This window comes from Oncorhynchus kisutch, unplaced genomic scaffold, assembly GCF_002021735.2.
Source record: "Oncorhynchus kisutch isolate 150728-3 unplaced genomic scaffold, Okis_V2 Okis01b-Okis20b_hom, whole genome shotgun sequence".
NCBI classification, from domain to species: domain Eukaryota; kingdom Metazoa; phylum Chordata; class Actinopteri; order Salmoniformes; family Salmonidae; genus Oncorhynchus; species Oncorhynchus kisutch.
In genome coordinates, this window is record NW_022261978.1 from 7106874 (window position 1) to 7134327 (window position 27454).

The following is a 27454-nucleotide window of genomic DNA, read 5'->3' on the forward strand; positions in this document are numbered from 1 at the left end:
CCAGAGAGATGGTCTCCTCCTCATCATCGTCTCCATCATGTGCTGTTGCTGCTGCACTGGGGCCTTCACCCTATCACATTTAATCGGATTCATATTGAAGCTAGTAGACAAGACATGCCAGGCCTACAATATGCCTTTGATGGAGTACTCACTGGATCAGCATCGTCTGGTGCTTGTGCTGGTGGCTCTAACAGGAACACAGTGCTGCCAGACACTGCAAGGCAATAGGTAAACCAAAGTCAGACAGTCCAAATTGATTCAATATGAATGTGGTTGTATCCCATGTAGAGATGGAAGGACATACCTTGAATGAAGCGGGTGGCATCTTGGGAGGAACCTATGCTCGTCTCTTTCCCCCCAGGGATCCCCTCTAAGACGGGCCTGCCTTTATTTAGCTCCAAGGCCATGTCCTCTGCTGGGGTAAGGTCAGCCTTTGGTGACCCACCACCCGTGCCTTGTCTGTGGGTATTCTTTTTCACTGCTAAAACAGTACAGACAATGTGTGAGCAGGCACCTTCTGGGTACAATATATGCTTGTGCTTTGTTAAATATTAGTCAGGGACCATACCATTCTGCAGAATGTTCTTGTATTTGATTTTGACCTGCTGCCATGTCCGTTTTGGCCCGTTCATGTTTAATCTACACACACACACACACACATTTAATGGAGTCACACTGCAAAAAATTACTTGGTATTTTTGTCTTGTTTTCAGTAAAAATATCAAAAAAATTATCATAGCTTTATACAGTGTGATGGAGTTACTTTACACAATTTCACTCATATCTGCAGTGCATTTCAATAAAAAAAATTAACCGTTTCATAATTACAGTACAACTGCATTTTTGGAGATGTGAATTAAATATTTGAATTGTAATTGTGATGTTTCAGCGGAGCGGTGAGTGTGTAATTGTGCACTACTTACGCATTCAGGCGGTCTGCAATACTTTGCCACGCTTTTTCTCTTTGCTTTATCACTGTGGCGGTGTTGCCTTTCTTCTTAATTATATCTTTTACCTCCTCGTATGCCTCCATGAGGATTTGTGCTTCCGACGGGGAAAAGTACGCGGCTCTAGTTGCCATGGTAAATCAGTTAATCTGTGATCTGTGGTGGGGTCTATTTGAGTGAGCCGTGAGCGCGCACCTATCCAGGATTGGTTTCACCTGGCTTAATGAATCCGTGTCTGCTCATCCTGGCTTGGTCTTTGTGCAACCAATTAAGCCTGGACGCACATGTTTTGTCTTCATTGAGCTCAGCTGAGTCATTTATCCCGGATGTCTTAATTCTACTTTTGTGCAACAGGCCCCTGGCCTGACCAAATAAATATAGAAAACACAAAATACTAAGACCAGGGCGTGACAGAATTTTCATATATTTTTTAAGCTTTTAATATTTCTACCTCTACACAAACACATGTATCTGATCCATTCATGAAATCCTTCATTTCATTGAATTAAGAAAAACTGTTATTAGGAGATTATTGTGGTCACAGGTCCCAAAGTACAGTCACCATCATCATCATATTGGACTGACTTATTTTAGTCTAAACCTGACTGATGCATTGAGAACAAACATTTACAACAGTAATTATTTCTCAGGAAACTATATTCAGTCTTTGGAGAAGACTGTTTAAAACCTTAGCTGGTGTTTTCTGTTGTCCTTACACCCTCCCTCCGCCTGGGAGCACCGCAGCAGAGTGGGCACCGGTTACTCTGGTGACGTGTAAGTAGCTATGATACCAGGAAGTGTGAACTAGGGAAGCAAAATAGTTTTGGTAAATTGATTATTTTCACTCGTTATCAAGGAATATAATTTATTCTGTAGTGAATAGGTGTAATACTCTAGTTGTGTAACATATTACCAGCCGTCTAGTGAGCTACCATGGGACGACATGGGGGCGTTGGTTTAGCGGTTTTCGTACTCGTGCTGGTCTTTTGCGAAGCAAGAAGACACAAACTCGCCCTAAAGGTAAAATAACACCAACCTTGCTTTAACGTTACTTCATATACTGTGTGTTTTCAGGTCATGTGTACTTATAGCCAATAATATGCGAACTTGGGATAGTGGTAGCAATGTTTTCCCTTTTCAGCCATAGCTAAGCTAGCTGGCTAACGTGTAGCACTTGTTTAGCACCTACGTCAGGGGATTTCTGCAACTTGTTTGCTAGCTACTACTAATCACTTAACTTAGCCAGCTATTTAGTTGGCTGGCTAACTAGGCAACCTTTTAATGTGTCTGTGATTTTTACACTTGACCGCCAAAGAAACGTTGCAGCTAAACAACTAGAAAATGGTTGGTTAGTTAGCTGGCTAACGTTACATCAGCTGAGATGTTCTCGTGATGGAGAGGCAGGGTAGCCTAGTGGTTAGACTAGTAAACGAAAGGTTCGAATCTCCGAGCTGACAAGGTACAAATCTGTCATCCTGCCCCTGAAAATAAGAAATAGTTCTTAACTGACATGCCTAGTTAAATAAAGGTAAAAAATAAATTGATACATTTTTCACATTGATATTTGTCATACTTGGATAAAAAATGCCACCTCTCACCCTCTTCCTCCTCCCCCCAACTCTCTTCCTCCCCCCCCCCCCCCCCCAACTCTCTTCCTCCCCCCCCCCCCCCCAACTCTCTTCCTCCCCCCCCCCCAACTCTCTTCCTCCTCCCCCCCCCCCAACTCTCTTCCTCCCTCCCCCCCCCCAACTCTCTTCTCCCTCCCCCCCCCAACTCTCTTCCTCCCCCCCCCCCCAACTCTCTTCTCTTCCTCCCCCCCCCCCAACTCTCTTCCTCCCCCCCCCCAACTCTCTTCCTCCCTCCCCCCCAACTCTCTTCCTCCCTCCCCCCCCAACTCTCTTCCTCCCTCCCCCCCCAACTCTCTTCCTCCCAACTCTCTTCCTCCCTCCCCCCCCCAACTCTCTTCCTCCCTCCCCCCCAACTCTCTTCCTCCTCCCCCCAACTCTCTTCCTCCCCTCCCCCCCCAACTCTCTTCCTCCCTCCCCCCCAACTCCTCCTTCCTCCTCCCCCCCAACTCTCTTCTCCCTCCCCCCCCCAACTCTCTTCCTCCCTCCCCCCCCAACTCTCTTCCTCCCTCCCCCCCCAACTCTCTTCCTCCCTCCCCCCCCCCAACTCTCTTCCTCCCTCCCCCCCCAACTCTCCTCCCTCCCCCCCCCCTCTCTTCCTCTCTTCCTCCCTCCCCCCCCCAACTCTCTTCCTCCCTCCCCCCCCAACTCTCTTCTCCCTCCCCCCCCAACTCTCTTCCTCCCTCCCCCCAACTCTCTTCCTCCCTCCCCAACTCTCTTCCTCCTCCTCCCCCCAACTCTCTTCCTCCCTCTCTTCTCCCAACTCTCTTCCTCCCTCCACCTCCCTCTCTTCCTCCCCTCCCACCTCCCTCTCTTCCTCCCCTCCACCTCTCTCTCCCTCCCCTCCACCTCTCTCTCCCTCCCCTCCACCTCTCTCTCCCTCCCCTCCACCTCTCTCTCCCTCCCTCCCCTCCACCTCTCTCTCCCTCCCCTCCACCTCTCTCTCCTCTCTCCCCCCCTCCACCTCTCTCTCCCCTCCCCTCCACCTCTCTCTCCCTCCTCCCCTCCCCACCTCTCTCTCCCCTCCCCTCCACCTCTCTCTCCCTCCCCTCCACCTCTCTCTCCCTCCCTCCACCTCTCTCTCCCTCCCCTCCACCTCTCTCTCCCTCCCCTCCACCTCTCTCTCCTCCCCTCCACCTCTCTCTCTCCTCTCCCTCCACCTCTCTCTCTCTCTCCCTCCCCTCCACCTCTCTCTCTCTCTCCCTCCCCTCCACCTCTCTCTCTCTCTCCCTCCCCCTCCACCTCTCTCTCTCTCCTCCCTCCACCTCTCTCTCCCTCCCCTCCACCTCTCTCTCTCTCCCTCCCCTCCACCTCTCTCTCTCTCCCTCCCCTCCACCTCTCTCTCTCTCCCTCCCCTCCACCTCTCTCTCTCTCCTCCCCTCCACCTCTCTCTCTCTCCCTCCCCTCCACCTCTCTCTCTCTCCCTCCCCTCCACCTCTCTCTCCACTCTCTCGCTCTCCCTCCCCTCCACCTCTCTCTCTCTCCCCTCCCCTCCACTCTCTCTCTCCCTCCCCTCCACCTCTCTCTCTCCCTCCTCTCCCTCCCCTCCTCTCTCTCTCCTCCTCTCCACCCTCCCTCTCTCTTCCTCTCCTCCACCTCTCTCTCCCTCCCCTCCACCTCTCTCTCCCCCCCTCCACCTCTCTCCACTCCCCCTCCACCTATCTCTCCTCCCCTCCACCTCTCTCTCTCCCTCCTCTCTCTCTCTCTCCCTCCACCTCCTCTCTTTCTCGCTCCCCTCCCACCTCTCTCTCCCTCCCCTCCAACTCTCTCTCCCTCCCCTCCAACTCTCTCTCCCGCCCCTCCACCTCTCTCTCCCTCCCCTCCACCTCTCTCTTCCCTCCCCTCCACCTCTCTCTCCCTCCCCTCCACCTCTCTCTCCCTCCCGCCACCCTCTCTCTCCCCTCCACCTCTCTCTCCCTCCCCTCCACCTCTCCTCTCCCTCCCCTCCACCTCTCTCTCTCTCCCTCCCCTCCACCTCTCTCTCTCTCCTCCCCCTCCACCTCTCTCTCTCTCCCTCCCCCCTCCACCTCTCTCTCTCTCCCTCCCCTCCACCTCTCTCTCTCCTCCCTCCCCTCCACCTCTCTCTCTCTCCCTCCCCTCCACCTCTCTCTCTCTCCCTCCCCTCCACCTCTCTCTCTCTCCCTCCCCTCCACCTCTCTCTCTCTCCCTCCCCTCCACCTCTCTCTCTCTCCCTCCCCTCCACCTCTCTCTCTCTCCCTCCCCTCCACCTCCTCTCTCTCTCCCTCCCCTCCACCTCTCTCTCTCTTCCCTCCCCTCCACCTCTCTCTCTCTCCCTCCCCTCCACCTCTCTCTCTCTCCCTCCCCTCCACCTCTCTCTCTCTCCCTCCCCCTCCACCTCTCTCTTCTCCTCCCCTCCCCTCCACCTCTCTCTCTCTCCCTCCCCTCCACCTCTCTCTCTCTCCCTCCCCTCCACCTCTCTCTCTCCCTCCACCTCCCTCTCTTCCTCCCCTCCACCTCTCTCTCTCTCCCTCCACCTCCCTCTCTTCCTCCACCTCCCTCCCCTCTTTCCTCCACCTCCTCTCTCCCTCCCTCCACCTCTCTCTCCCCTCCCCTCCACCTCTCTCTCCCTCCCTCCACCTCTTCTTCCCTCCCCTCCACCTCTCTCTCCCTCCCCTCCACCTCTCTCTCCCTCCCCTCCACCTCTCTCTCCCTCCCCTCCACCTCTCTCTCCCTCCCCTCCACCTCTCTCTCCTCCTCCCGTCCCTCCACCCTCTCTCTCCCTCCCCTCCACCTCTCTCTCTCTCCCTCCCCTCCACCTCTCTCTCTCTCTCCTCCCCTCCACCTCTCTCCTCTCTCTCCCTCCCCTCCACCTCTCTCTCTCTCTCCCTCCCCTCCACCTCTCTCTCTCTCCTCCCCTCCACCTCTCTCTCTCTCCCTCCCCTCCACCTCTCTCTCTCTCTCCCTCCCCTCCACCTCTCTCTCTCTCTCCCTCCCCTCCACCTCTCTCTCTCTCTCCCTCCCCTCCACCTCTCTCTCTCTCTCCCTCCCCTCCACCTCTCTCTCTCTCTTTCAGAATGACTCTAGATTTGTGGTTCATCTCAACACCTTTGGTTTCTTTGCCAACGGAACCCTGGACGTCAACGTTCTCTCCCTGAGACTGCCCGAGGACAACAGCAAGCACCCTGTAAGAACAACTGATGTGTGTGCAGCTTCATCTCTGGCTATATTGTCTCCAGTTAGTGAATTGTATCATTGTTTTCTCTCTCCATATAGGTGGGATTCAGTCTCTACAAGTCTCGTGTTAATGGCATGCTGTCCTACACAGTGAGTAGATCTCATCAAACCAAATCACTTGTGCAACTCTTCCATTATCTGAAATGAATGCACTCTCTAGAACGACCTGCCAGCCAATCAAAATCGACTGTTCAACAATACCATGGTATTGGTTTCACTATCAAGTAGATAAGGTGAGATATAGACTACTATGTGAGACATTTGGTGTTTCTCAAAATGCAATCTACTGCGCTTCGAGCACTGGAGGGTCGAAACATGAGTCCAAATCCAAGTGAAACAGAGCGTGAAGGGCACTTCTCCGATGTGTATTCCATTTGTTCCATATTTTTGTTCGTATTTTGACATATCAAAATATCACGCGTCGATGGAAAGAATGAACAGAAATATGAAATAACCCAAGAAAAAAAAGGATAAAAATGATTTGATCTGAAGCAAATGTTGCCTATTCACATCTCATATGTTCCCTGAATACAATATTTGATCTTGATACGTTTAATAAATACATGTGTTCATTTTCGCATGTTTTTTTTTTTTTTTACCTTTATTTAACCAGGTAGGCAAGTTGACCTTGCCGACCCACTGTAGTGAGCGTAGATCGCAAGCCCATAGTTATTCAATAGGGCTAACATTAGTAGCTACTACTGTTAGCTAGCTAGCTACTACTGTTAGCTAGCTAGCTACTACTGTTAGCTAGCTAGCTACTACTGTTAGCTAGCTAGCTACTACTGTTAGCTAGCTACTGTTAGCTAGCTAGCCACAAAGACTTGAATCTAACTTACTTAACATTAGTCTTAGGTCATTTTTGCCTGTTAAACTATCTGTTTAACTACATTATTACGATTCACATATAGCTAGCTGATAATTATGAAGTAAGACCTTTTCTTTGTGTATATCTTGTTTGGTCTCTATTGTTGCCATTGTCCTGGCTGGGAGAAGGTTCAGTGAACGGTGAAGTGAAGCGCGAGGTAATGCACGGGGGGGAGGAGCAGCGCGAGGTAATGCACGGGGGGGAGGAGCAGCGCGAGGTAATGCACGGGGGGGAGGAGCAGCGCGAGGTAATGCACGAGGGGGAGGAGCAGCGCGAGGTAATGCACGGGGGGGAGGAGCAGCGTGAGGTAATGCACGAGGGGGAGGAGCAGCGCGAGGTAATGCACGAGGGGGAGGAGCAGCGCGAGGTAATGTCTCTTATATCTCTTATAGTCTCTTATATGCGCCGGTCCAACAATGTCCACTTCACTTTCATATCACGTGTGCTGTAATCCGCCGGTCTCATCCCGTACCTGACCTCACTCACCTGCTCCTTTCCGTCAGCTCTTCCTGCTCATCTATTCCTCCATCAGTTTGTAGCCGTGATGGCGAGTGAGGGATGCAGACCCTGATCAGTCTTCTGCTCTTACACTTGATACATTTGATACATTGGAGCAGAGTGAGCAAAGTTGGTTATCATTTAATCCCTGGTATAACCAAGAGCACAACAGGCCACGCCAGTCTGATAGGCTTTGCACGTTTGCTGTCGAGCAGCAATACCAGAGAGAAAACAGCTTTGCGACATTCAAGCAGTTTTACAGCAAAGAAAACTGCTTCTCTGGATGAAACGGTTCAGAAAAGGACTAAATGCCTAAATGACTAAATGACTTCTATTACTGGACCTACCGTATTTCTTCCTGTGTGACTTTTGCTCACATTTGATAAAAATTTCGCAAACCGTGTCACTGGGCGTTTTAAACCTTTCCCCGGGTCGCTTGTTATTGTTTTGATAACAAACAATGTTGTTCAGTCATGTTACCTAGCAACTTGACGATAGGTCTAGGCAAATTTTGATTGGCTCAGGAAGAAAGGAAAAGGGTCTGCTGTTCTTGAGATGTTCTTTCAGGGTAGGGTTCATATAGGCCTAATGTCATGTTTCTCTAAGGTTGTGGTAAGGTTGTACAAGGTTGTGTAGTAATGTTGTATTGTTTGTTCTCCAGGCGGAGGAGACGGCGGTGTGTCCGCTCATCAGACACAGCGGTGTTGAGCCCTTCTTCCTCTTCCTCATTGACACCAACAACCTCAGGTACGGTTGTCTGAGAGAGCTCAAATTAGCTGTGTTTTTGTGTCTAGTGAATACATGTATGTGTGTCAAAAACAAACTGTTTGTGTCCTCCTCTCTTCTGTAGAGTCAATGTGAGGTCTTATGGAGACCAGGACAGCATCTTGACCCAGCTGAAGACAGACAAGACACTCACTAAAGACTCAGGTCAGCAGTATTTACCTCCCTTCAATACAACGCAGTGGCGTAGTGCAGTCCCCCGGGAGGGGGGGTTGTTGCCATGGTGCAGAAAGAACTGTCGTTTTATATGCTATAGTCTCATGGCTATTTTACACATTTTGCCATGAGGCTGAGATAAACATTTTGCTGTTTTAGAGCTCAGAGTTTCTTGAAAGATGGGACAATGTCAACTTTTTCCCCCACAAATATTTGTCTGAATATTCATTTGAAATATATATATATATATATATACACAGTGCCTTGCGAAAGTATTCGGCCCCCTTGAGTTAATACTTTGTAGCGCCACCTTTTGCTGCGATTACAGCTGTAAGTCGCTTGGGGTATGTCTCTATCAGTTTTGCACATCGAGAGACTGACATTTTTTCCCATTCCTCCTTGCAAAACAGCTCGAGCTCAGTGAGGTTGGATGGAGAGCATTTGTGAACAGCAGTTTTCAGTTCTTTCCACAGATTCTCGATTGGATTCAGGTCTGGACTTTGACTTGGCCATTCTAACACCTGGATATGTTTATTTTTGAACCATTCCATTGTAGATTTTGCTTTATGTTTTGGATCATTGTCTTGTTGGAAGACAAATCTCCGTCCCAGTCTCAGGTCTTTTGCAGACTCCATCAGGTTTTCTTCCAGAATGGTCCTGTATTTGGCTCCATCCATCTTCCCATCAATTTTAACCATCTTCCCTGTCCCTGCTGAAGAAAAGCAGGCCCAAACCATGATGCTGCCACCACCATGTTTGACAGTGGGGATGGTATGTTCCGGGTGATGAGCTGTGTTGCTTTTACGCCAAACATAACGTTTTGCATTGTTGCCAAAAAGTTTAATTTTGGTTTCATCTGACCAGAGCACCTTCTTCCACATGTTTGGTGTGTCTCCCAGGTGGCTTGTGGCAAACTTTAACGGCACTTTTTATGGATATCTTTAAGAAATGGCTTTCTTCTTGCCACTCTTCCGTAAAGGCCAGATTTGTGCAATATACGACTGATTGTTGTCCTATGGACAGAGTCTCCCACCTCAGCTGTAGATCTCTGCAGTTCATCCAGAGTGAACATGGGCCTCTTGGCTGCATCTCTGATCAGTCTTCTCCTTGTATGAGCTGAAAGTTTAGAGGGACGACCAGGTCTTGGTAGATTTGCAGTGGTCTGATACTCCTTCCATTTAAATATTATCGCTTGCACAGTGCTCCTTGGGATGTTTAAAGCTTGGGAAATCTTTTTGTATCCAAATCCGGCTTTAAACTTCTTCACAACAGTATCTCGGACCTGCCTGGTGTGTTCCTTGTTCTTCATGATGCTCTCTGCGCTTTTAACGGACCTCTGAGACTATCACAGTGCAGGTGCATTTATACGGAGACTTGATTACACACAGGTGGATTGTATTTATCATTAGTCATTTAGGTCAACATTGGATCATTCAAAGATCCTCACTGAACTTCTGGAGAGAGTTTGCTGCACTGAAAGTAAAGGGGCTGAATAATTTTGCACGCCCAATTTTTCCGTTTTTGATTTGTTAAATATTTTTGAAATATCCAATAAATGTCGTTCCACTTGATGATTGTGTCCCACTTGTTGTTGATTCTTCACAAAAAAATACAGTTTTATATCTTTATGTTTGAAGCCTGAAATGTGGCAAAAGGTCGCAAAGTTCAAGGGGGCCGAATACTTTCGCAAGGCACTGTATATACACACTGAGTGTACAGAACATGATGAACTTTACAGACCATGAGTGGTCTTGCTGCTCTGCATGTACTGAGGTCATTAAAAACAGGGTCCCTATAGTATAGCTGCCCCTGCGTATTCCTGACTCATTTTTCGATTTTAGAATAATCTGACAGAGTTTAGGAATCAGTTTTAAGATATTTTTTTGTAGGGCTATTGCAAGAAACTACATACAATATTTTATCTGTTAATATTCATTATTGCCCGTTTTTTTAAAAATTTTAAACATTTTATTGGGAGCATTTGAAATTGAGATCCTTTGCACCAAAAAAGAGAATTTCCAGGAATAAGAACCAAAATGGAAATGAATAATATTGAAAGGAAATAGGAAAATTCTCAAAGCAAATGTTTTCCCTTTATAAGATTTCACACATTTTCAGTCTCAACTTTCAAGAATTCATGAGTTAATTTCATGCTGTTCTACACATTTTGCCATGAGGCTGAGTAGCTACTGATTCTTGTCATAAATAATGATTGAAGGAAAGACGTATGTGTTCGTGTGTCTGAGGGGCCTGAACTACAGGGAGAACCCAGCCCAAAAAGCACTACAGAGTAGGGTTGTCTGGGGGGCCTGAACTACAGGGAGAACCCAGCCCAAAAAGCACTACAGAGTAGGGTTGTCTGGGGGGCCTGAACTACAGGGAGAACCCAGCCCAAAAAGCACTACAGAGTAGGGTTGTCTGGGGGGCCTGAACTACAGGGAGAACCCAGCCCAAAAAGCACTACAGAGTAGGGTTGTCTGGGGGGCCTGAACTACAGGGAGAACCCAGCCCAAAAAGCACTACAGAGTAGGGTTGTCTGGGGGGCCTGAACTACAGGGAGAACCCAGCCCAAAAAGCACTACAGAGTAGGGTTGTCTGGGGGGCCTGAACTACAGGGAGAACCCAGCCCAAAAAGCACTACAGAGTAGGGTTGTCTTTATATATAATGACTACAGAGTAGGGTTGTCTATATATAACCTGACTACAGAGTAGGGTTGTCTATATATAACCTGACTACAGAGTAGGGTTGTCTATATATAACCTGACTACAGAGTAGGGTTGTCTATATATAACCTGACTACAGAGTAGGGTTGTCTATATATAACCTGACTACAGAGTAGGGTTGTCTATATATAACCTGACTACAGAGTAGGGTTGTCTATATATAACCTGACTACAGAGTAGGGTTGTCTTTATATAACCTGACTACAGAGTAGGGTTGTCTATATATAACCTGACTACAGAGTAGGGTTGTCTATATATAACCTGACTACAGAGTAGGGTTGTCTATATATAACCTGACTACAGAGTAGGGTTGTCTATATATAACCTGACTACAGAGTAGGGTTGTCTATATATAACCTGACTACAGAGTAGGGTTGTCTATATATAACCTGACTACAGAGTAGGGTTGTCTTTATATATAACCTGACTACAGAGTAGGGTTGTCTTTATATATAACCTGACTACAGAGTAGGGTTGTCTTTATATATAACCTGACTACAGAGTATCAAGGTTAGAGTTTATTCACGTTGCATCCATCATTATCATCATCATTATGTGCTGTCTTCTGATTGGCTGTGTGTTCAGGTTCCAGGAGAAGAAGAGCAACTGTCAATGACTTGAAAGTGACAGTACAGAAGAGTAATGTGGAGGAAAAGAAGAAAGATGCAGAGCTGAAAGAGGGGACGAAGGAGGAAAAGAAGAAAGATGCAGAGCTGAAAGAGGGGACGAAGGAGGAAATGAAGAAAGATGCAGAGCTGAAAGAGGGGACGAAGGAGGAAATGAAGAAAGATGCAGAGCTGAAAGAGGGGACGAAGGAGGAAATGAAGAAAGATGCAGAGCTGAAAGAGGGGACGAAGGAGGAAATGAAGAAAGATGCAGTGCTGAATGAGGAGGGGACGAAGGAGGAAATGAAGAAAGATGCAGAGCTGAAAGAGGGGACGAAGGAGGAAAAGGAGAAAGATGCAGAGCTGAAAGAGGAGGGGACGAAGGAGGAAATGAAGAAAGATGCAGAGCTGAAAGAGGGGACGAAGGAGGAAAAGAAGCCAGAACCCAAAGAGGAAAAAGTAAAGGTGGCATGGACAAAATGGAGACTAAAAAATCTACCAAGCTTGTGTGTGTGTGTCTCTTTCTCTCTCTTTGTGTGTCGCTCTCTCTGTGTGTGTGTTTCTCTCTCTCTCTGTGTGTGTGTGTCTCTCTCTGTGTCTTTGTGTGTGTGTGTAACTTCTGACTATGTTTCGCCAGATGGGGCGGATCAACAGGCTGACTCTGGATGTGCAGAAAATCAATGGCTCCTACAGCTTCAGCGTGAGTCCACTAACCTTTACACAACGTTTACACAACGTTTAAATACCTTCAAAACATCTTCCGCAAAACCTTAAAACAACCTTTTTTTTACAGACACTGTCAAATGATTCTCCAACCGTTCCACAGCTTTTAGTCTTCCACACATTGTTCAACTCTCACACTGCTGGGTGTTTTATTTGAGTGACAGCTGACCTTGGCCCCTCCCTCTCCACAGTTCCACATGGTGATTGGCCAGTTGGATGAGGGCCTATACAACCTCGACTTCCACTACTGCGAGAACATTCTGCCAGGCAACAACCGCCCCTACACTCTCAACGTGAGTGGTGTTCTGTATTACCTTGTTAGTGTTTTCATGTCTTAGTGTTTTCTGACTGTGTTTTTTGTGTGCGTGTGTGTCCAGGTGGAGGTGACGGAGAAGAACCCAGGAGGTTACCTGTCAGCAGCAGAGATCCCTCTCCCTCGTCTCTACATCTTCATGGCTGGAGTTTTCTTCATTATAGCCATGGTCTGGGTTTACACACTGCTGAAGCACAGGTACACACACACTGCTGAAGCACAGGTACACACACACTGCTGAAGCACAGGTACACACACACTGCTGAAGCACAGGTGTACACACACACTGCTGAAGCACAGGTGTACACACACACTGCTGAAGCACAGGTGTACACACACACTGCTGAAGCACAGGTGTACACACACACTGCTGAAGCACAGGTGTACACACACACTGCTGAAGCACAGGTGTACACACACACTGCTGAAGCACAGGTGTACACACACACTGCTGAAGCACAGGTGTACACACACACACACACACACGTACACACACACTGCTGAAGCACAGGTACACACACACACACACACACGTACACACACACACTCTGCTGAAGCACAGGTACACACACACACGGTGGCATGCTATGACACCGACATGCATTTCTTTATCCTTGTCAGATAGGCTACTGTGTCTGCTAAACGGCAGGTAGCTTCAAGGTTAGAGCGTTTTGACCACTTACCGAAAGGTTGCTTGTTTGAATCCTGCAATCGACAACGTTAAAAATCTGTCGCTATGCCCTTGAGCAAGGCACTTAACCCCATTTGATCCAGGGGTGCTGGACAATGGTCTCCGTGGCTGTGACCCCACTCTTAGCGCGAGAGGCCTCCCGCGCCGCCTTCAGGTCGCGGGCCCCCAGTATAGGAGGCTAGTAGCCACAACAAACCTTTTTCAAAAGTGGTAAACTTTATCAGGGTAATATCAAAAGTCAAGCCGTTGTTTTTATATGGAAAATACGAACAGGATTATTATATTGTGGAAAACACACCATTAGTTGCAACTTAAGTTGGCCAAAGAACAGAATGAAACAAAACGCTTGCGAAAATGGTTTGAACCTTCACAAAAGTTTGGAACAGGCTACATTGCAACAATTACCAAGAAAGGCTAGTTGGTGCCTACTGTATTCAACAAATGGGAGCAATAGGCTACTGATATTTATTTACAACCTAAATAATAATAAATGTATAATAAATAGGCCCACCGTAGTAGCCATGATATACAGTAACACTAATTATAAAACAAATTATTATAAATGGGAATCAAATAAATACATTTTAAGTTCAAAGATTACATCCTACCTGAATAGCGAGTTGCACAGTAAACTTATTCACATGGAGGTCATTACCCTCCTAGGCTGTTCTCTAGACCTACTCTACTCCTAGGCTGTTCTCTATAGACCTACTCTTCTCCTAGGCTGTTCTCTATAGACCTACTCTACTCCTAGGCTGTTCTCTATAGACCTACTCTACTCCTAGGCTGTTCTCTAGACCTACTCTACTCCTAGGCTGTTCTCTATAGACCTACTCTACTCCTAGGCTGTTCTCTAGACCTACTCTACTCCTGGGCTGTTCTCTAGACCTACTCTACTCCTAGGCTGTTCTCTAGACCTACTCTACTCCTAGGCTGTTCTCTAGACCTACTCTACTCCTAGGCTGTTCTCTAGACCTACTCTACTCCTAGGCTGTTCTCTAGACCTACTCTACTCCTAGGTTGTTCTCTATAGACCTACTCTTCTCCTAGGCTGTTCTCTATAGACCTACTCTACTCCTAGGCTGTTCTCTAGACCTACTCTACTCCTAGGCTGTTCTCTATAGACCTACTCTACTCCTAGGCTGTTCTCTATAGACCTACTCTACTCCTAGGCTGTTCTCTATAGACCTACTCTACTCCTAGGCTGTTCTCTATAGACCTACTCTACTCCTAGGCTGTTCTCTATAGACCTACTCTTCTCCTAGGCTGTTCTCTCTAGACCTACTCTACTCCTAGGCTGTTCTCTCTAGACCTACTCTACTCCTAGGCTGTTCTCTAGACCTACTCTTCTCCTAGGCTGTTCTCTAGACCTACTCTTCTCCTAGGCTGTTCTCTATAGACCTACTCTACTCCTAGGCTGTTCTCTAGACCTACTCTACTCCTAGGCTGTTCTCTAGACCTACTCTACTCCTAGGCTGTTCTCTATAGACCTACTCTTCTCCTAGGCTGTTCTCTATAGACCTACTCTACTCCTAGGCTGTTCTCTATAGACCTACTCTACTCCTAGGCTGTTCTATAGACCTACTCTACTCCTAGGCTGTTCTCTATAGACCTACTCTTCTCCTAGGCTGTTCTCTATAGACCTACTCTACTCCTAGGCTGTTCTCTAGACCTACTCTACTCCTAGGCTGTTCTCTAGACCTACTCTACTCCTAGGCTGTTCTCTAGACCTACTCTACTCCTAGGCTGTTCTCTAGACCTACTCTACTCCTAGGCTGTTCTCTAGACCTACTCTACTCCTAGGCTGTTCTCTATAGACCTACTCTTCTACTAGGCTGTTCTCTAGACCTACTCTACTCCTAGGCTGTTCTCTATAGACCTACTCTTCTCCTAGGCTGTTCTCTAGACCTACTCTACTCCTAGGCTGTTCTCTAGACCTACTCTACTCCTAGGCTGTTCTCTATAGACCTACTCTTCTCCTAGGCTGTTCTCTATAGACCTACTCTTCTCCTAGGCTGTTCTCTATAGACCTACTCTTCTCCTAGGCTGTTCTCTAGACCTACTCTACTCCTAGGCTGTTCTCTATAGACTTACTCTTCTCCTAGGCTGTTCTCTATAGACCTACTCTCTACTCTTCTCCTAGGCTGTTCTTTATAGACCTACTCTCTACTCTTCTCCTAGGCTGTTCTTTATAGACCTACTCTCTACTCTTCTCCTAGGCTGTTCTTTATAGACCTACTCTCTACCCTTCTTGTAGGCTGTTCTCTATAGACCTACTCTCTACTGATCATTTTACTGCAATGAAAGAGGTCTCTTATCTTCACAATCAACAGTAGCCTATGCTCTCTCTCTGTCTGTCTCTCAGCAGCTCATAAGGCAGTGAGAGAAGAGTATGGTGCTGCAGGGTGTATGATGGGCAGCCCTGGACAATCTGACCGGCTACAGTTTTATTTTGATGGGATATTCATTAATCTTATCAGCCGGAAGCCCTGTGGCAGACATTGTTCTGGGTCTACACACTGATGAAGCACCGGAACACATAGGAACGCACACAGTGAACCGTTTATAACCCTTCTTATCCTCTCTTCTCTCTTCCTCTGCTATCCTCCTCTCTCTCTCTCTATCTCGCTCTCTCTTCCTCCCTCCTCTCGCTCTCTCTTCCTCCCTCCTCTCGCTTCCTCCCTCCTCTCGCTCTCTCTTCCTCCCTCCTCTCGCTCTCTCTTCCTCCCTCCTCTCGCTCTCTCTTTCTCTGCTATGTCCTCTCCTGTAGGTACAGTGTGTTTAAGATCCACTGGCTGATGGCAGCTCTGGCCTTCACCAAGTCCATCTCCCTGGTCTTCCACAGCGTGAGTACAGCAGACACACATGTAGACACACACACATACATACTGACCTCCACACCCACTGAGCAACCCACTGAGCAACCCACACACACGGACCTCCACCTAACTGACCCCACTAAATTACAATTGCCTGTGATGTACAATGGAATATCCTATAACATGTTGGTCTTCCTCTCAGATCAACTACCACTTCATCAACACGGAGGGACACCCCATAGAAGGATGGGCTGTCATGTACTACATCACCCACCTGTTAGTCTGACTTCTATTTCAGCCTGGGTGATATTTCTGGAGGGGGGGTTTACATCTGTGGTTTATATAAAATGGGTGTGTGTCATAGTGTATGTATAATATCACATTTATTGGTCACATACACATATTTAACAGATGTGATTGGTCACATACACATGGTTAGCAGATGTTATTGGCCACATACACATGGTTAGCAGATGTTATTGGTCACGTACACATGGTTAGCAGATGTGATTGTCACGTACACGTGGTTAGCAGATGTTATTGGTCAACTGGTTAGCAGATGTGATTGGTCACGTACACGTGGTTAGCAGATGTTATTGGCCACATACACATGGTTAGCAGATGTTATTGGTCACGTACACATGGTTAGCAGATGTTAATGGCCACATACACGTGGTTAGCAGATGTTATTGGTCACATGGTTAGCAGATGTTATTGGTCACGTACACGTGGTTAGCAGATGTTATTGGTCACGTACACGGGGTTAGCAGATGTTATTGGTCACGTACACGTGGTTAGCAGATGTGATTGGTCACGTACACGTGGTTAGCAGATGTGATTGGTCACGTGGTTAGCAGATGTGATTGGTCACATGGTTAGCAGATGTGATTGGTCACGTGGTTAGCGGATGTGATTGGTCACGTGGTTAGCGGATGTGATTGGTCACGTGGTTAGCAGATGTGATTGGTCACATGGTTAGCAGATGTGATTGGTCACATGGTTAGCAGATGTGATTGGTCACGTGGTTAGCAGATGTGATTGGTCACGTGGTTAGCAGATGTGATTGGTCACGTGGTTAGCAGATGTGATTGGTCACGTGGTTAGCAGATGTGATTGGTCACGTGGTTAGCAGATGTGATTGGGCACATATTTAGCAGATGTGATTGCGGGTGTAGTGAAATGCTTGTGTTCCTAGCTTCAACAGTGCAGTAATATCAAACAATACACATAAATCTAAAAGTAAAAGATTGGAATTTATAAATATATAAATATTAGGACGAACAATGTCGGAGTGGCATTGACTACAATAGTGTATTAACATATGAAATGAGTACAGCGTGTTTCTGATCAGTGTGACGGTTTGATACGTGTGTCTGTTACGTTTGTGTTGCATAATAACGTGTGTGTGGTGTGTGATAATGTGTTGTGTGATAATGTGTTGTGTGGTGTGTGATAATGTGGTGTGTGCAGGTTGAAGGGGGCTCTGCTGTTCATCACTCTGGCGTTGATTGGTACTGGCTGGGCCTTCGTTAAATACATCCTGTCAGACAAGGAGAAGAAGATCTTCATGATCGTCATCCCTCTACAGGTACACCTGGGGGGGGTTATATCGTCGTCCCTCTACAGGTACACCTGGGGGGGTTATATCGTCGTCCCTCTACAGGTACACCTGGGGGGGTTATATCGTCGTCCCTCTACAGGTACACCTGGGGGGGGTTATATCGTCGTCCCTCTACAGGTACACCTGGGGGGGTTATATCGTCGTCCCTCTACAGGTACACCTGGGGGGGGTTATATCGTCATCCCTCTACAGGTACACCTGGGGGGGGTTATATCGTCATCCCTCTACAGGTACACCTGGGGGGGGTTATATCGTCATCCCTCTACAGGTACACCTGGGGGGGGTTATATCGTCATCCCTCTACAGGTACACCTGGGGGGGGTTATATCGTCATCCCTCTACAGGTACACCGGGGGGGTTATATCGTCATCCCTCTACAGGTACACCTGGGGGGGTTATATCGTCATCCCTCTACAGGTACACCTGGGGGGGGTTATATCGTCATCCCTCTACAGGTACACCTGGGGGGGGTTATATCGTCATCCCTCTACAGGTACACCTGGGGGGGTTATATCGTCATCCCTCTACAGGTACACCTGGGGGGGGTTATATCGTCGTCCCTCTACAGGTACACCTGGGGGGGGTTATATCGTCGTCCCTCTACAGGTACACCTGGGGGGGGTTATATCGTCGTCCCTCTACAGGTACACCTGGGGGGGGGTTATATCGTCGTCCCTCTACAGGTACACCTGGGGGGGTTATATCGTCGTCCCTCTACAGGTACACCTGGGGGGGTTATATCGTCGTCCCTCTACAGGTACACCTGGGGGGGGGTTATATCGTCGTCCCTCTACAGGTACACCTGGGGGGGGTTATATCGTCGTCCCTCTACAGGTACACCTGGGGGGGGTTATATCGTCATCCCTCTACAGGTACACCTGGGGGGGGTTATATCGTCGTCCCTCTACAGGTACACCTGGGGGGGGTTATATCGTCGTCCCTCTACAGGTACACCTGGGGGGGGGTTATATCGTCGTCCCTCTACAGGTACACCTGGGGGGGGGTTATATCGTCGTCCCTCTACAGGTACACCTGGGGGGGTTATATCGTCGTCCCTCTACAGGTACACCTGGGGGGGGTTATATCGTCGTCCCTCTACAGGTACACCTGGGGGGGGTTATATCGTCGTCCCTCTACAGGTACACCTGGGGGGGGTTATATCGTCGTCCCTCTACAGGTACACCTGGGGGGGTTATATCGTCATCCCTCTACAGGTACACCTGGGGGGGTTATATCGTCATCCCTCTACAGGTACACCTGGGGGGGGGGGGGGATATCGTCATCCCTCTACAGGTACACCTGGGAGGAGGGGGGGGGGGGTATATCATTAGGATCCCCATTAGTTGCTGTAAAGGCAGCAGTTACTCTTAACCTCTCCGGGATATTTGGGACGGTAGCGTCCCACCTCGCCAACAGCAGGGCGCCAAATTTAAAACAACAGAAATCCCAGAATTACAATTCCTCAAACATACAAGTATTTTACACCATTTTAAAGACAAACTTGTTGTAAATCCAGCCACAGGGTCCGATTTCAATAAAGCTCTACGACGAAAGCACACCAAATGATTATGTTAGGTCAGAACCAAGACACAGAAAAACACAGCCATTTTTCCAGCCAAAGAGAGAAGTCACAAAATGCAGAAATAGAGAGAAAATGAATCATTAACCTTTGATCTTCATCAGATGACACTCATAGGACTTCGTTACACAATACATGTATGTTTTGTTCGATAAAGTTCATATTTATATCCAAAAATCTTGAGTTAACGCGCCAATGTAATGTTCAGTGGTTCCAAAACATCCGGTGATTTTGAGCCACATCAATTTACAGAAATACTCATAAAAAACATTGCTAAAGATACAAGTGTTATGCATGGAATTTTAGATCCACTTCTCCTTAATGCAACCGCTGTGTCAGATTTTTTTTAAACTAGTACAGCGCTCAGACACACAAACAAGCCATTCAGATACCCTCCATGTTGTGGAGTCAACCGAAGTCAGAAATAGCATTATAAATATTCACTTACCTTTTGATCTTCATCAGAATGCACTCCCAGGAATCACAGTGCCACAATAAATGTTTGTTTTGTTCGATAAAATCAATTTATTTCCAAATACCTCCTTTTTGTTTGTGCGTTTTAGTACACAAAACCATATTCATGAAGCTCGAGCACTAGGTCCAGACAAAGTCAAAAAGTTCTGTTACAGTTCGTAGAAACATGTCTTAACGATGTATAGAATCAACCTTTAGGATGTTTTTATCATAAATCTTCAATAATGTTTCAACCGGAAAATTCCTTTGTCTACAGAAATCCAATGGAACGCAGGTCGCTCTCACAGGAGGGCGCGTGATCAGCTCATGGCAGACACCTGATTGAAAGAGCTCTCATTCTCTCCCACTTCGTAGTAGAAGCCTCAAACAAGGTTCTAAAGACTGTTGACATCTAGTGGAAGCCTTAGGAAGTGCAATATGACCCCATAGAAACTGTATATTCGATAGGCAATGACTTAAAAAACTACAAACCTCAGATTTCCCACTTCCTGGTTGGATTTTTTTCTCAGGTTATTGCCTGCCATATGAGTTCTGTTATACTCACAGACATCATTCAAACAGTTTTAGAAACTTCAGAGTGTTTTCTATCCAAATCGACTAATTATATGCATATTCTAGTTTTTAGGCCTGAGTAGCAGGCAGTTTACTCCAGCCATCTTTTTATCCAAGCTACTCAATAGTGCCCCCCCCAGTCCCAAAGAAGTTTTAATGGGGTCCACACACAACTTGAAACATGATGCAGAAAATCTTTAGACAAGAACATCTCATCATCCCTCTACATGTACACCTGGGGGTGGGGTGTGCGGAAGTGACGGTCAACGCGTTAACCAATGATCTGACAGAGATGGATTTAGTGATGTATTCTTCTTAATCTCTGGCAAACTTCCACCAGTTTGACACTCACTCACTCTCTCTTCCCACCCCCTCTCCCAGGTTCTGGCCAACGTAGCCTACATCATAATAGAGTCTACAGAGGAGGGCTCTAGTGAGTACGCCCTGTGGAAGGAGGTTCTGTTCCTGGTTGACCTCATCTGCTGTGGAGCTATCCTCTTCCCTGTTATATGGTCAGTATTCTGTCAGGAGGAGGTGTTGTTCCTGGTTGACCTCATCCTCTTCCCTGTTATATGGTCAGTATACTGTCAGGGGGAGGTGTTGTTCCTGGTTGACCTCATCCTCTTCCCTGTTATATGGTCAGTATACTGTCAGGAGGAGGTGTTGTTCCTGGTTGACCTCATCCTCTTCCCTGTTATATGGTCAGTATACTGTCAGGAGGAGGTATTGTTCCTGGTTGACCTCATCCTCTTCCCTGTTATATGGTCAGTATACTGTCAGGGGGAGGTGTTGTTCCTGGTTGACCTCATCCTCTTCCTTGTTGTATGGTCAGTATACTGTTAGGAGGATTGTTCCTGGTTGACCTCATGGTTGACCTGGTTGACTTATTACTGTTGGGTTTGAGAAGGGGGCTCTTTCCTCCCTGACGGCCATCAGAGGATAATGTGGTGTGTGTTTGCAGGTCTATTCGTCACCTACAAGAGGCTTCCAGCACTGATGGGAAAGGTGAGCCATCTACAGGGAGGGAAACATTTCATGGACAGTTAGCAGTGTTAATAACTATAGCTGAGTAACATGTAGTTTGAACCTTGTAGTTGGTGCTGTGTTCCCCTGTAGCTGTCTGTAGTAATACTGCCTGTCTCTGTGTTCCCCTGTTAGTTCCCCTGTAGCTGTCTGTAGTAATACTGTCTGTCTCCTTGTTTCCCTCAGCTGCCATGAACCTGGAGAAACTCAAACTATTCAGACATTACTACGTCATGGTGAGGAGACATCTGTCTCTCTGTCTGTCTCTCTTCCTCACAGTTATTTTGAATTTTAACTTATGTTTCTGTGAAAGTTCTGAAAGATGTCAGGATGGGTAATCTCTCTCTCCTCCCTCCCTCCCTCCCTCCCTCCCTCCCTCCCTCCCTCCCTCCCTCCCTCCCTCCCTCCCTCCCTCCCTCCCTCCCTCCCTCCCTCCCTCCCTCCCTCCCTCCCTCCCTCCCTCCCTCCCTCCCTCCCTCCCTCCCTCCCTCCCTCCCTCCCTCCCTCCCTCCCTCCCTCCCTCCCTCCCTCCCTCCAAACCTCCCTCCCTCCCTCCAAACCTCCCTCCAAACCTCCCTCCAAACCTCCCTCCCTCCAAACCTCCCTCCAAACCTCCCTCCAAACCTCCCTCCCTCCCTCCAAACCTCTCTCCCCTCTCTCTCCTCTCTCTCCTCTCTCTCCTCCCTCTCTCTCCGTCCTCCCTCCTCTCTCCTCCCTCCTCTCTCCTCTCTCCTCCCTCCTCTCTCCTCTCTCCTCTCTCCTCTCTCCTCCCTCTCTCCTCCTCCTCTCTCCTCCCTCTCTCCTCCCTCTCTCCTCCCTCTCTCCTCCCTCTCTCCTCCCTCTCTCCTCCCTCTCTCCTCCCTCTCTCCTCCCTCTCTCCTCCCTCTCTCCTCCCTCTCTCCTCCCTCTCTCCTCCCTCTCTCCTCCCTCCCTCCTCTCCTCTCTCCTCCCTCCCTCTCTCTCCGTCCTCCCTCCCTCCATCATCCCTCCCTCCCTCCATCTGTAGATAGTGTGTTATATCTACTTCACGAGGATCATCGCCATCCTGCTGAAGGTGACGGTGCCTTTCCAGTGGCAGTGGTGTTACGAGGTGAGACGCCGTCCACTTCTGATGACGTCACACAGTGAAACTATTTGACACCGATGATATCCATTTCTTCGTTGTTTTTAGAGAGATGGTCTGAATTGTTTTATTTTCCCTCTCTACCCCGTCCCTCCCTGTAGTTCCTAGTGGAGGTGTCGACTCTGATCTTCTTTGTGTTGACGGGGTATAAGTTCCGGCCGGCTTCCAACAACCCCTACCTCCAGCTGCCCCTGGATGAGGAGGACGTGGAGATGGACGAAGTGTAAGAGACTTGTTGTTCTTTTGTGAGGTCGCACCTGGGATGTTTAAACATGTAATGTATTCGACTCACCCTCTCTCTCTCTCTCTCTCTCCCCCTCTCTTCTCTCTACAGGGTGACGGAGTCAGGTATGTTGGAGGGCATCTCTAAAGTCAAGAAGACATCTAATGGTCGCGAGCGCCAGAAAGAGTCTACCTTGTGAGAGTGTTTGTGAAGAGGGGGGGTGTTCTAAACACCCAAAACCCTCAGCGTTGGAGAGAAACGAGGACTGAAATGGACCAAGACACACCCTTTACCCCTCTCCTAAAACACTCCCGCTCGATCTGAAACTGGGTGGCTGTTACTAAAGCAACCACCGCCTCGCTATGCAACAAGACGAACGATGAGACTTTAGTTGTCGTTGGACCTTCTCTCTCTCGTTTATCTGGAGACTTTCTGGAGGCTCTGCACCCCTGCCTGGTGTCATAATGGTTCATTCCAGGGAGAGAACTCTTCCACCCCCCCCCCCCCCTCGTCGATGGACGAATAGAACGGTCTGGTCTGGGGTAGAATGGACCTCTAATGACCTCTCTCTCACTCCCTTTCCCTCTCTCCTTTTCTTCTCTCTGGAGAACGGAGGAAGCGACACTCCAAAGATTGTTTTCCAGATGTGTGATCGGTATATTTTATATCCAGAGTATCCTGTTCTGTTTTAATGTGTCCCAGCTGGAACCCTGTTCCTGGTGTAGTGCACTACACAGGGTGTGGTTTGGAACCCTGTTCCTGGTGTAGTGCTCTACACTACACAGGGTGTGGTTTGGAACCCTGTTCCTGATGTAGTGCTCTACACTACACAGGGTGTGGTTTGGAACCCTGTTCCTGATGTAGTGCTCTACACTACACAGGGTGTGGTTTGGAACCCTGTTCCTGATGTAGTGCTCTACACTACACAGGGTGTGGTTTGGAACCCTGTTCCTGCTGTAGTGCACTACACAGGGTGTGGTTTGGAACCCTGTTCCTGATGTAGTGCACTACACAGGGTGTGGTTTGGAACCCTGTTCCTGATGTAGTGCACTACACAGGGTGTGGTTTGGAACCCTGTTCCTGGTGTAGTGCACTACGCAGGGTGTGGTTTGGAACCCTGTTCCTGGTGTAGTGCACTACACAGGGTGTGGTTTGGAACCCTGTTCCTGGTGTAGTGCACTACACAGGGTGTGGTTTGGAACCCTGTTCCTGGTGTAGTGCACTACGCAGGGTGTGGTTTGGAACCCTGTTCCTGGTGTAGTGCACTACACAGGGTGTGGTTTGGAACCCTGTTCCTGGTGTAGTGCACTACGCAGGGTGTGGTTTGGAACCCTGTTCCTGGTGTAGTGCTCTACACTACACAGGGTGTGGTTTGGAACCCTGTTCCTGATGTAGTGCTCTACACTACACAGGGTGTGGTTTGGAACCCTGTTCCTGGTGTAGTGCACTACACTACACAGCCTCTGTTTATTTAAGTGGTACTTCTGTTCTGTTGGACAACAGGCTGTATTTTGCTGTGTGTTTTGGCTGTTGTGTGTTTCTTCCATTGGGAGGTGCAGGTTGACACGTCTGCCTGTCCAACAGGGGTTATCCAACCTTCCTCTGTGGAAGCTGGTATGGGTGCAGGCTTTAGCTCCCGCCCTGCAGTAAAACCTGTTTCAACTAATCATTTTTTTAACGTTGATTTAATTATAGTTAAGTCAAATTCTAGTTATCAATAAAGAACAGCTGATTCAACTGATCCAATTAGTCATCAATAAAGACTTTATTAGTGGAGTCTGTGTTGCACCCACTGTGGTTCTGACAGGTTCTGACCCCTGGAGCAGAGAACAGACACCCACCGTGGTTCTGACAGGTTCTGACCCCTGGACCAGAGAACAGACACCCACCGTGGTTCTGACAGGTTCTGACCCCTGGACCAGAGAACAGACGCCCACCGTGGCCCTGACAGGTTCTGACCCCTGGAGCAGAGAACAGAGACACCCACTGTGGTTCTGACAGGTTCTGACCCCTGGAGCAGAGAACAGAGACACCCACCGTGGCCCTGAAAGGTTCTGACCCCTGGACCAGAGAACAGAGACACCCACCGTGGCCCTGACAGGTTCTGACCCCTGGGCCAGAGAACAGACAGGTTCTGACCCCTGGACCAGAGAACAGAGACACCCACCGTGGTTCTGACAGGTTCTGACCCCTGGACCAGAGAACAGAGACACCCACCGTGGTTCTGACAGGTTCTGACCCCTGGACCAGAGAACAGAGACACCCACCGTGGCCCTGACAGGTTCTGACCTCTGGACCAGAGAACAGACACTCACTGTGGCCCTGACAGGTTCTGACCCCTGGACCAGAGAACAGACACCCACTGTGGCCCTGACAGGTTCTGACCCCTGGACCAGAGAACAGAGACACCCACCGTGGCTCTGACAGGTTCTGACCCCTGGACCAGAGAACAGAGACACCCACCGTGGCCCTGACAGGTTCTGACCCCTGGAGCAGAGAACAGACACCCACCGTGGCCCTGACAGGTTCTGACCCCTGGACCAGAGAACAGAGACACCCACTGTGGCCCTGACAGGTTCTGACCCCTGGACCAGAGAACAGAGACACCCACCGTGGCCCTGACAGGTTCTGACCCCTGGAGCAGAGAACAGAGACACCCACTGTGGCCCTGACAGGTTCTGACCCCTGGACCAGAGAACAGAGACACCCACTGTGGCTCTGACAGGTTCTGACCCCTGGACCAGAGAACAGAGACACCCACCGTGGCCCTGACAGGTTCTGACCCCTGGAGCAGAGAACAGACACCCACCGTGGCCCTGACAGGTTCTGACCCCTGGACCAGAGAACAGAGACCCACCGTGGCCCTGACAGGTTCTGACCCCTGGACCAGAGGACAGAGACCTACCGTAGCCCTGACAGGTTCTGACCAGAGAACAGACACCCACCGTGGCCCTGACAGGTTCTGACCCCTGGAGCAGAGAACAGACACCCACCGTGGCCCTGACAGGTTCTGACCCCTGGACCAGAGAACAGAGACACCCACCGTGGCCCTGACAGGTTCTGACCACTGGACCAGAGAACAGAGACCCACCGTAGCCCTGACAGGTTCTGACCAGAGAACAGACACCCACCGTGGCCCTGACAGGTTCTGACCCCTGGAGCAGAGAACAGAGACACCCACCGTGGCCCTGACAGGTTCTGACCCCTGGAGCAGAGAACAGAGACACCCACCGTGGCCCTGACAGGTTCTGACCCCTGGACCAGAGAACAGACACCCACCGTGGCCCTGACAGGTTCTGACCCCTGGAGCAGAGAACAGAGACACCCACCGTGGCCCTGACAGGTTCTGACCCCTGGACCAGAGAACAGAGACACCCCCAGTGAAAGCAGCATCTATGTGGGGGAAGTGATCTGAACCCTGGTCAGGATAGTGAACGGTGGACCAGTCAATCATCATTTGCATCTCCATATCCCTTCTCTTCTCATCAATAGAGAGGATTCATATGTTGACATGTACATCAAGATATTGTTTATTTCACTTTTCTTTAATCCTGGTTCCATCTCAGCACACCTGATTCCATCAATCGTCCAATCATCAAGCTCTTTTGATAAGTTGATTGAGGTGCGTTAGGCTGGCACAAAACCCTGCACACCCTGTGGTTTTCCAGGACTGGGATTGTAGGACACTGATGTGTTTGTCAGAATCAGACTGGGGATGAATTTTAATTTAGTTTCTCAGATTTTTACGAAGTGCTTTTTTTACTGAGCGGCTGATGTTTTGAATTTAGTCTGTGTTTGGTTTTACTGTGTTGTTGTTATTGACATTATTTAACAGATCACGAGTTTGTAAATATTGATGAAAGACTGAGGATGATGTTATTATCGTTGGTGGTAATTAAGCAGTATATAGCACCTTCATAAGCAGTGTATAGCACCTTCATAAGCAGTATATAGCACCTTTATAAGCAGTATATAGCACCTTCATAAGCAGTGTATAGCACCTTCCTAAGCAGTGTATAGCACCTTCATAAGCAGTGTATAGCACCTTCATAAGCAGTGTATAGCACCATCATAAGCAGTTTATAGCACCTTCATAAGCAGTGTATAGCACCTTCCTAAGCAGTATATAGCACCTTCATAAGCAGTGTATAGCACCTTCATAAGCAGTGTATAGCACCTTCATAAGCAGTGTATAGCACCTTCCTAAGCAGTGTATAGCACCTTCATAAGCAGTATATAGCACCTTCATAAGCAGTGTATAGCACCTTCCTAAGCAGTGTATAGCACCTTCCTAAGCAGTGTATAGCACCTTCATAAGCAGTGTATAGCACCTTCATAAGCAGTATATAGCACCTTCATAAGCAGTTTATAGCACCTTCATAAGCAGTGCATAGCACCTTCATAAGCAGTACATAGCACCTTCATAAGCAGTGTATAGCACCTTCATAAGCAGTGTATAGCACCTTCATAAGCAGTGTATAGCTCCTTCATAAGCAGTGTATAGCTCCTTCATAAGCAGTGTATAGCACCTTCATAAGCAGTATATAGCACCTTCATAAGCAGTGTATAGCTCCTTCATAAGCAGTATATAGCACCTTCATAAGCAGTGTATAGCACCTTCATAAGCAGTGTATAGCTCCTTCATAAGCAGTGTATAGCACCTTCATAAGCAGTATATAGCACCTTCATAAGCAGTGCATAGCACCTTCATAAGCAGTATATAGCACCTTCATAAGCAGTATATAGCACCTTCATAAGCAGTGTATAGCACCTTCATAAGCAGTATATAGCACCTTCATAAGCAGTGTATAGCACCTTCATAAGCAGTATATAGCACCTTCATAAGCAGTGCATAGCACCTTCATAAGCAGTGTATAGCACCTTCATAAGCAGTGTATAGCACCTTCATAAG

The 27454-nt window shown here is 48.3% G+C and overlaps 1 protein-coding gene across 5 annotated transcripts; it reads left to right on the forward strand.

Annotated features, from left to right (window-relative positions):
• The first annotated feature begins 1354 nt into the window (after positions 1-1354).
• LOC109878003 (protein GPR108) lies at positions 1355-24283 on the forward strand. 5 transcript variants are annotated; one of them, XM_031811455.1, is made up of 20 exons: positions 1564-1721; positions 1864-1967; positions 5607-5717; positions 5807-5857; positions 7795-7880; positions 7984-8063; positions 11382-11866; positions 12039-12101; positions 12316-12417; positions 12502-12635; positions 15899-15974; positions 16150-16223; positions 17418-17535; positions 20555-20707; positions 20771-20937; positions 21135-21178; positions 21383-21432; positions 22203-22286; positions 22421-22542; positions 22654-24283. In XM_031811455.1, exons 2-20 carry the CDS (start codon positions 1881-1883, stop codon positions 22739-22741), a joined length of 2175 nt encoding a protein of 724 aa, XP_031667315.1. In that variant the 5' UTR covers positions 1564-1721; positions 1864-1880; the 3' UTR covers positions 22742-24283. The 5 variants fall into 5 exon arrangements, with proteins under 5 accessions (XP_031667319.1, XP_031667315.1, XP_031667318.1 ...); XM_031811457.1 differs by lacking the exon at positions 1564-1721 and having other exon boundaries at positions 1728-1967; positions 11382-11459; positions 11502-11866; XM_031811459.1 differs by lacking the exon at positions 20771-20937 and having other exon boundaries at positions 1355-1721; positions 11382-11860; positions 20555-20685.
• Positions 24284-27454: the final 3171 nt, after the last annotated feature.

Coding starts and splice junctions, on each gene's coding strand:
- LOC109878003 (XM_031811455.1), top strand. CDS start 1,881: ATGGGACGACATGGGGGCGTTGGTTTAGCGGTTTTCGTACTCGTGCTG. Junction 16,224..17,417: donor ATGTACTACATCACCCACCT/GTTAGTCTGACT, acceptor TGGTGTGTGCAG/GTTGAAGGGGGCTCTGCTGT. Junction 21,179..21,382: donor TTCCAGCACTGATGGGAAAG/GTGAGCCATCTA, acceptor TGTTTCCCTCAG/CTGCCATGAACCTGGAGAAA.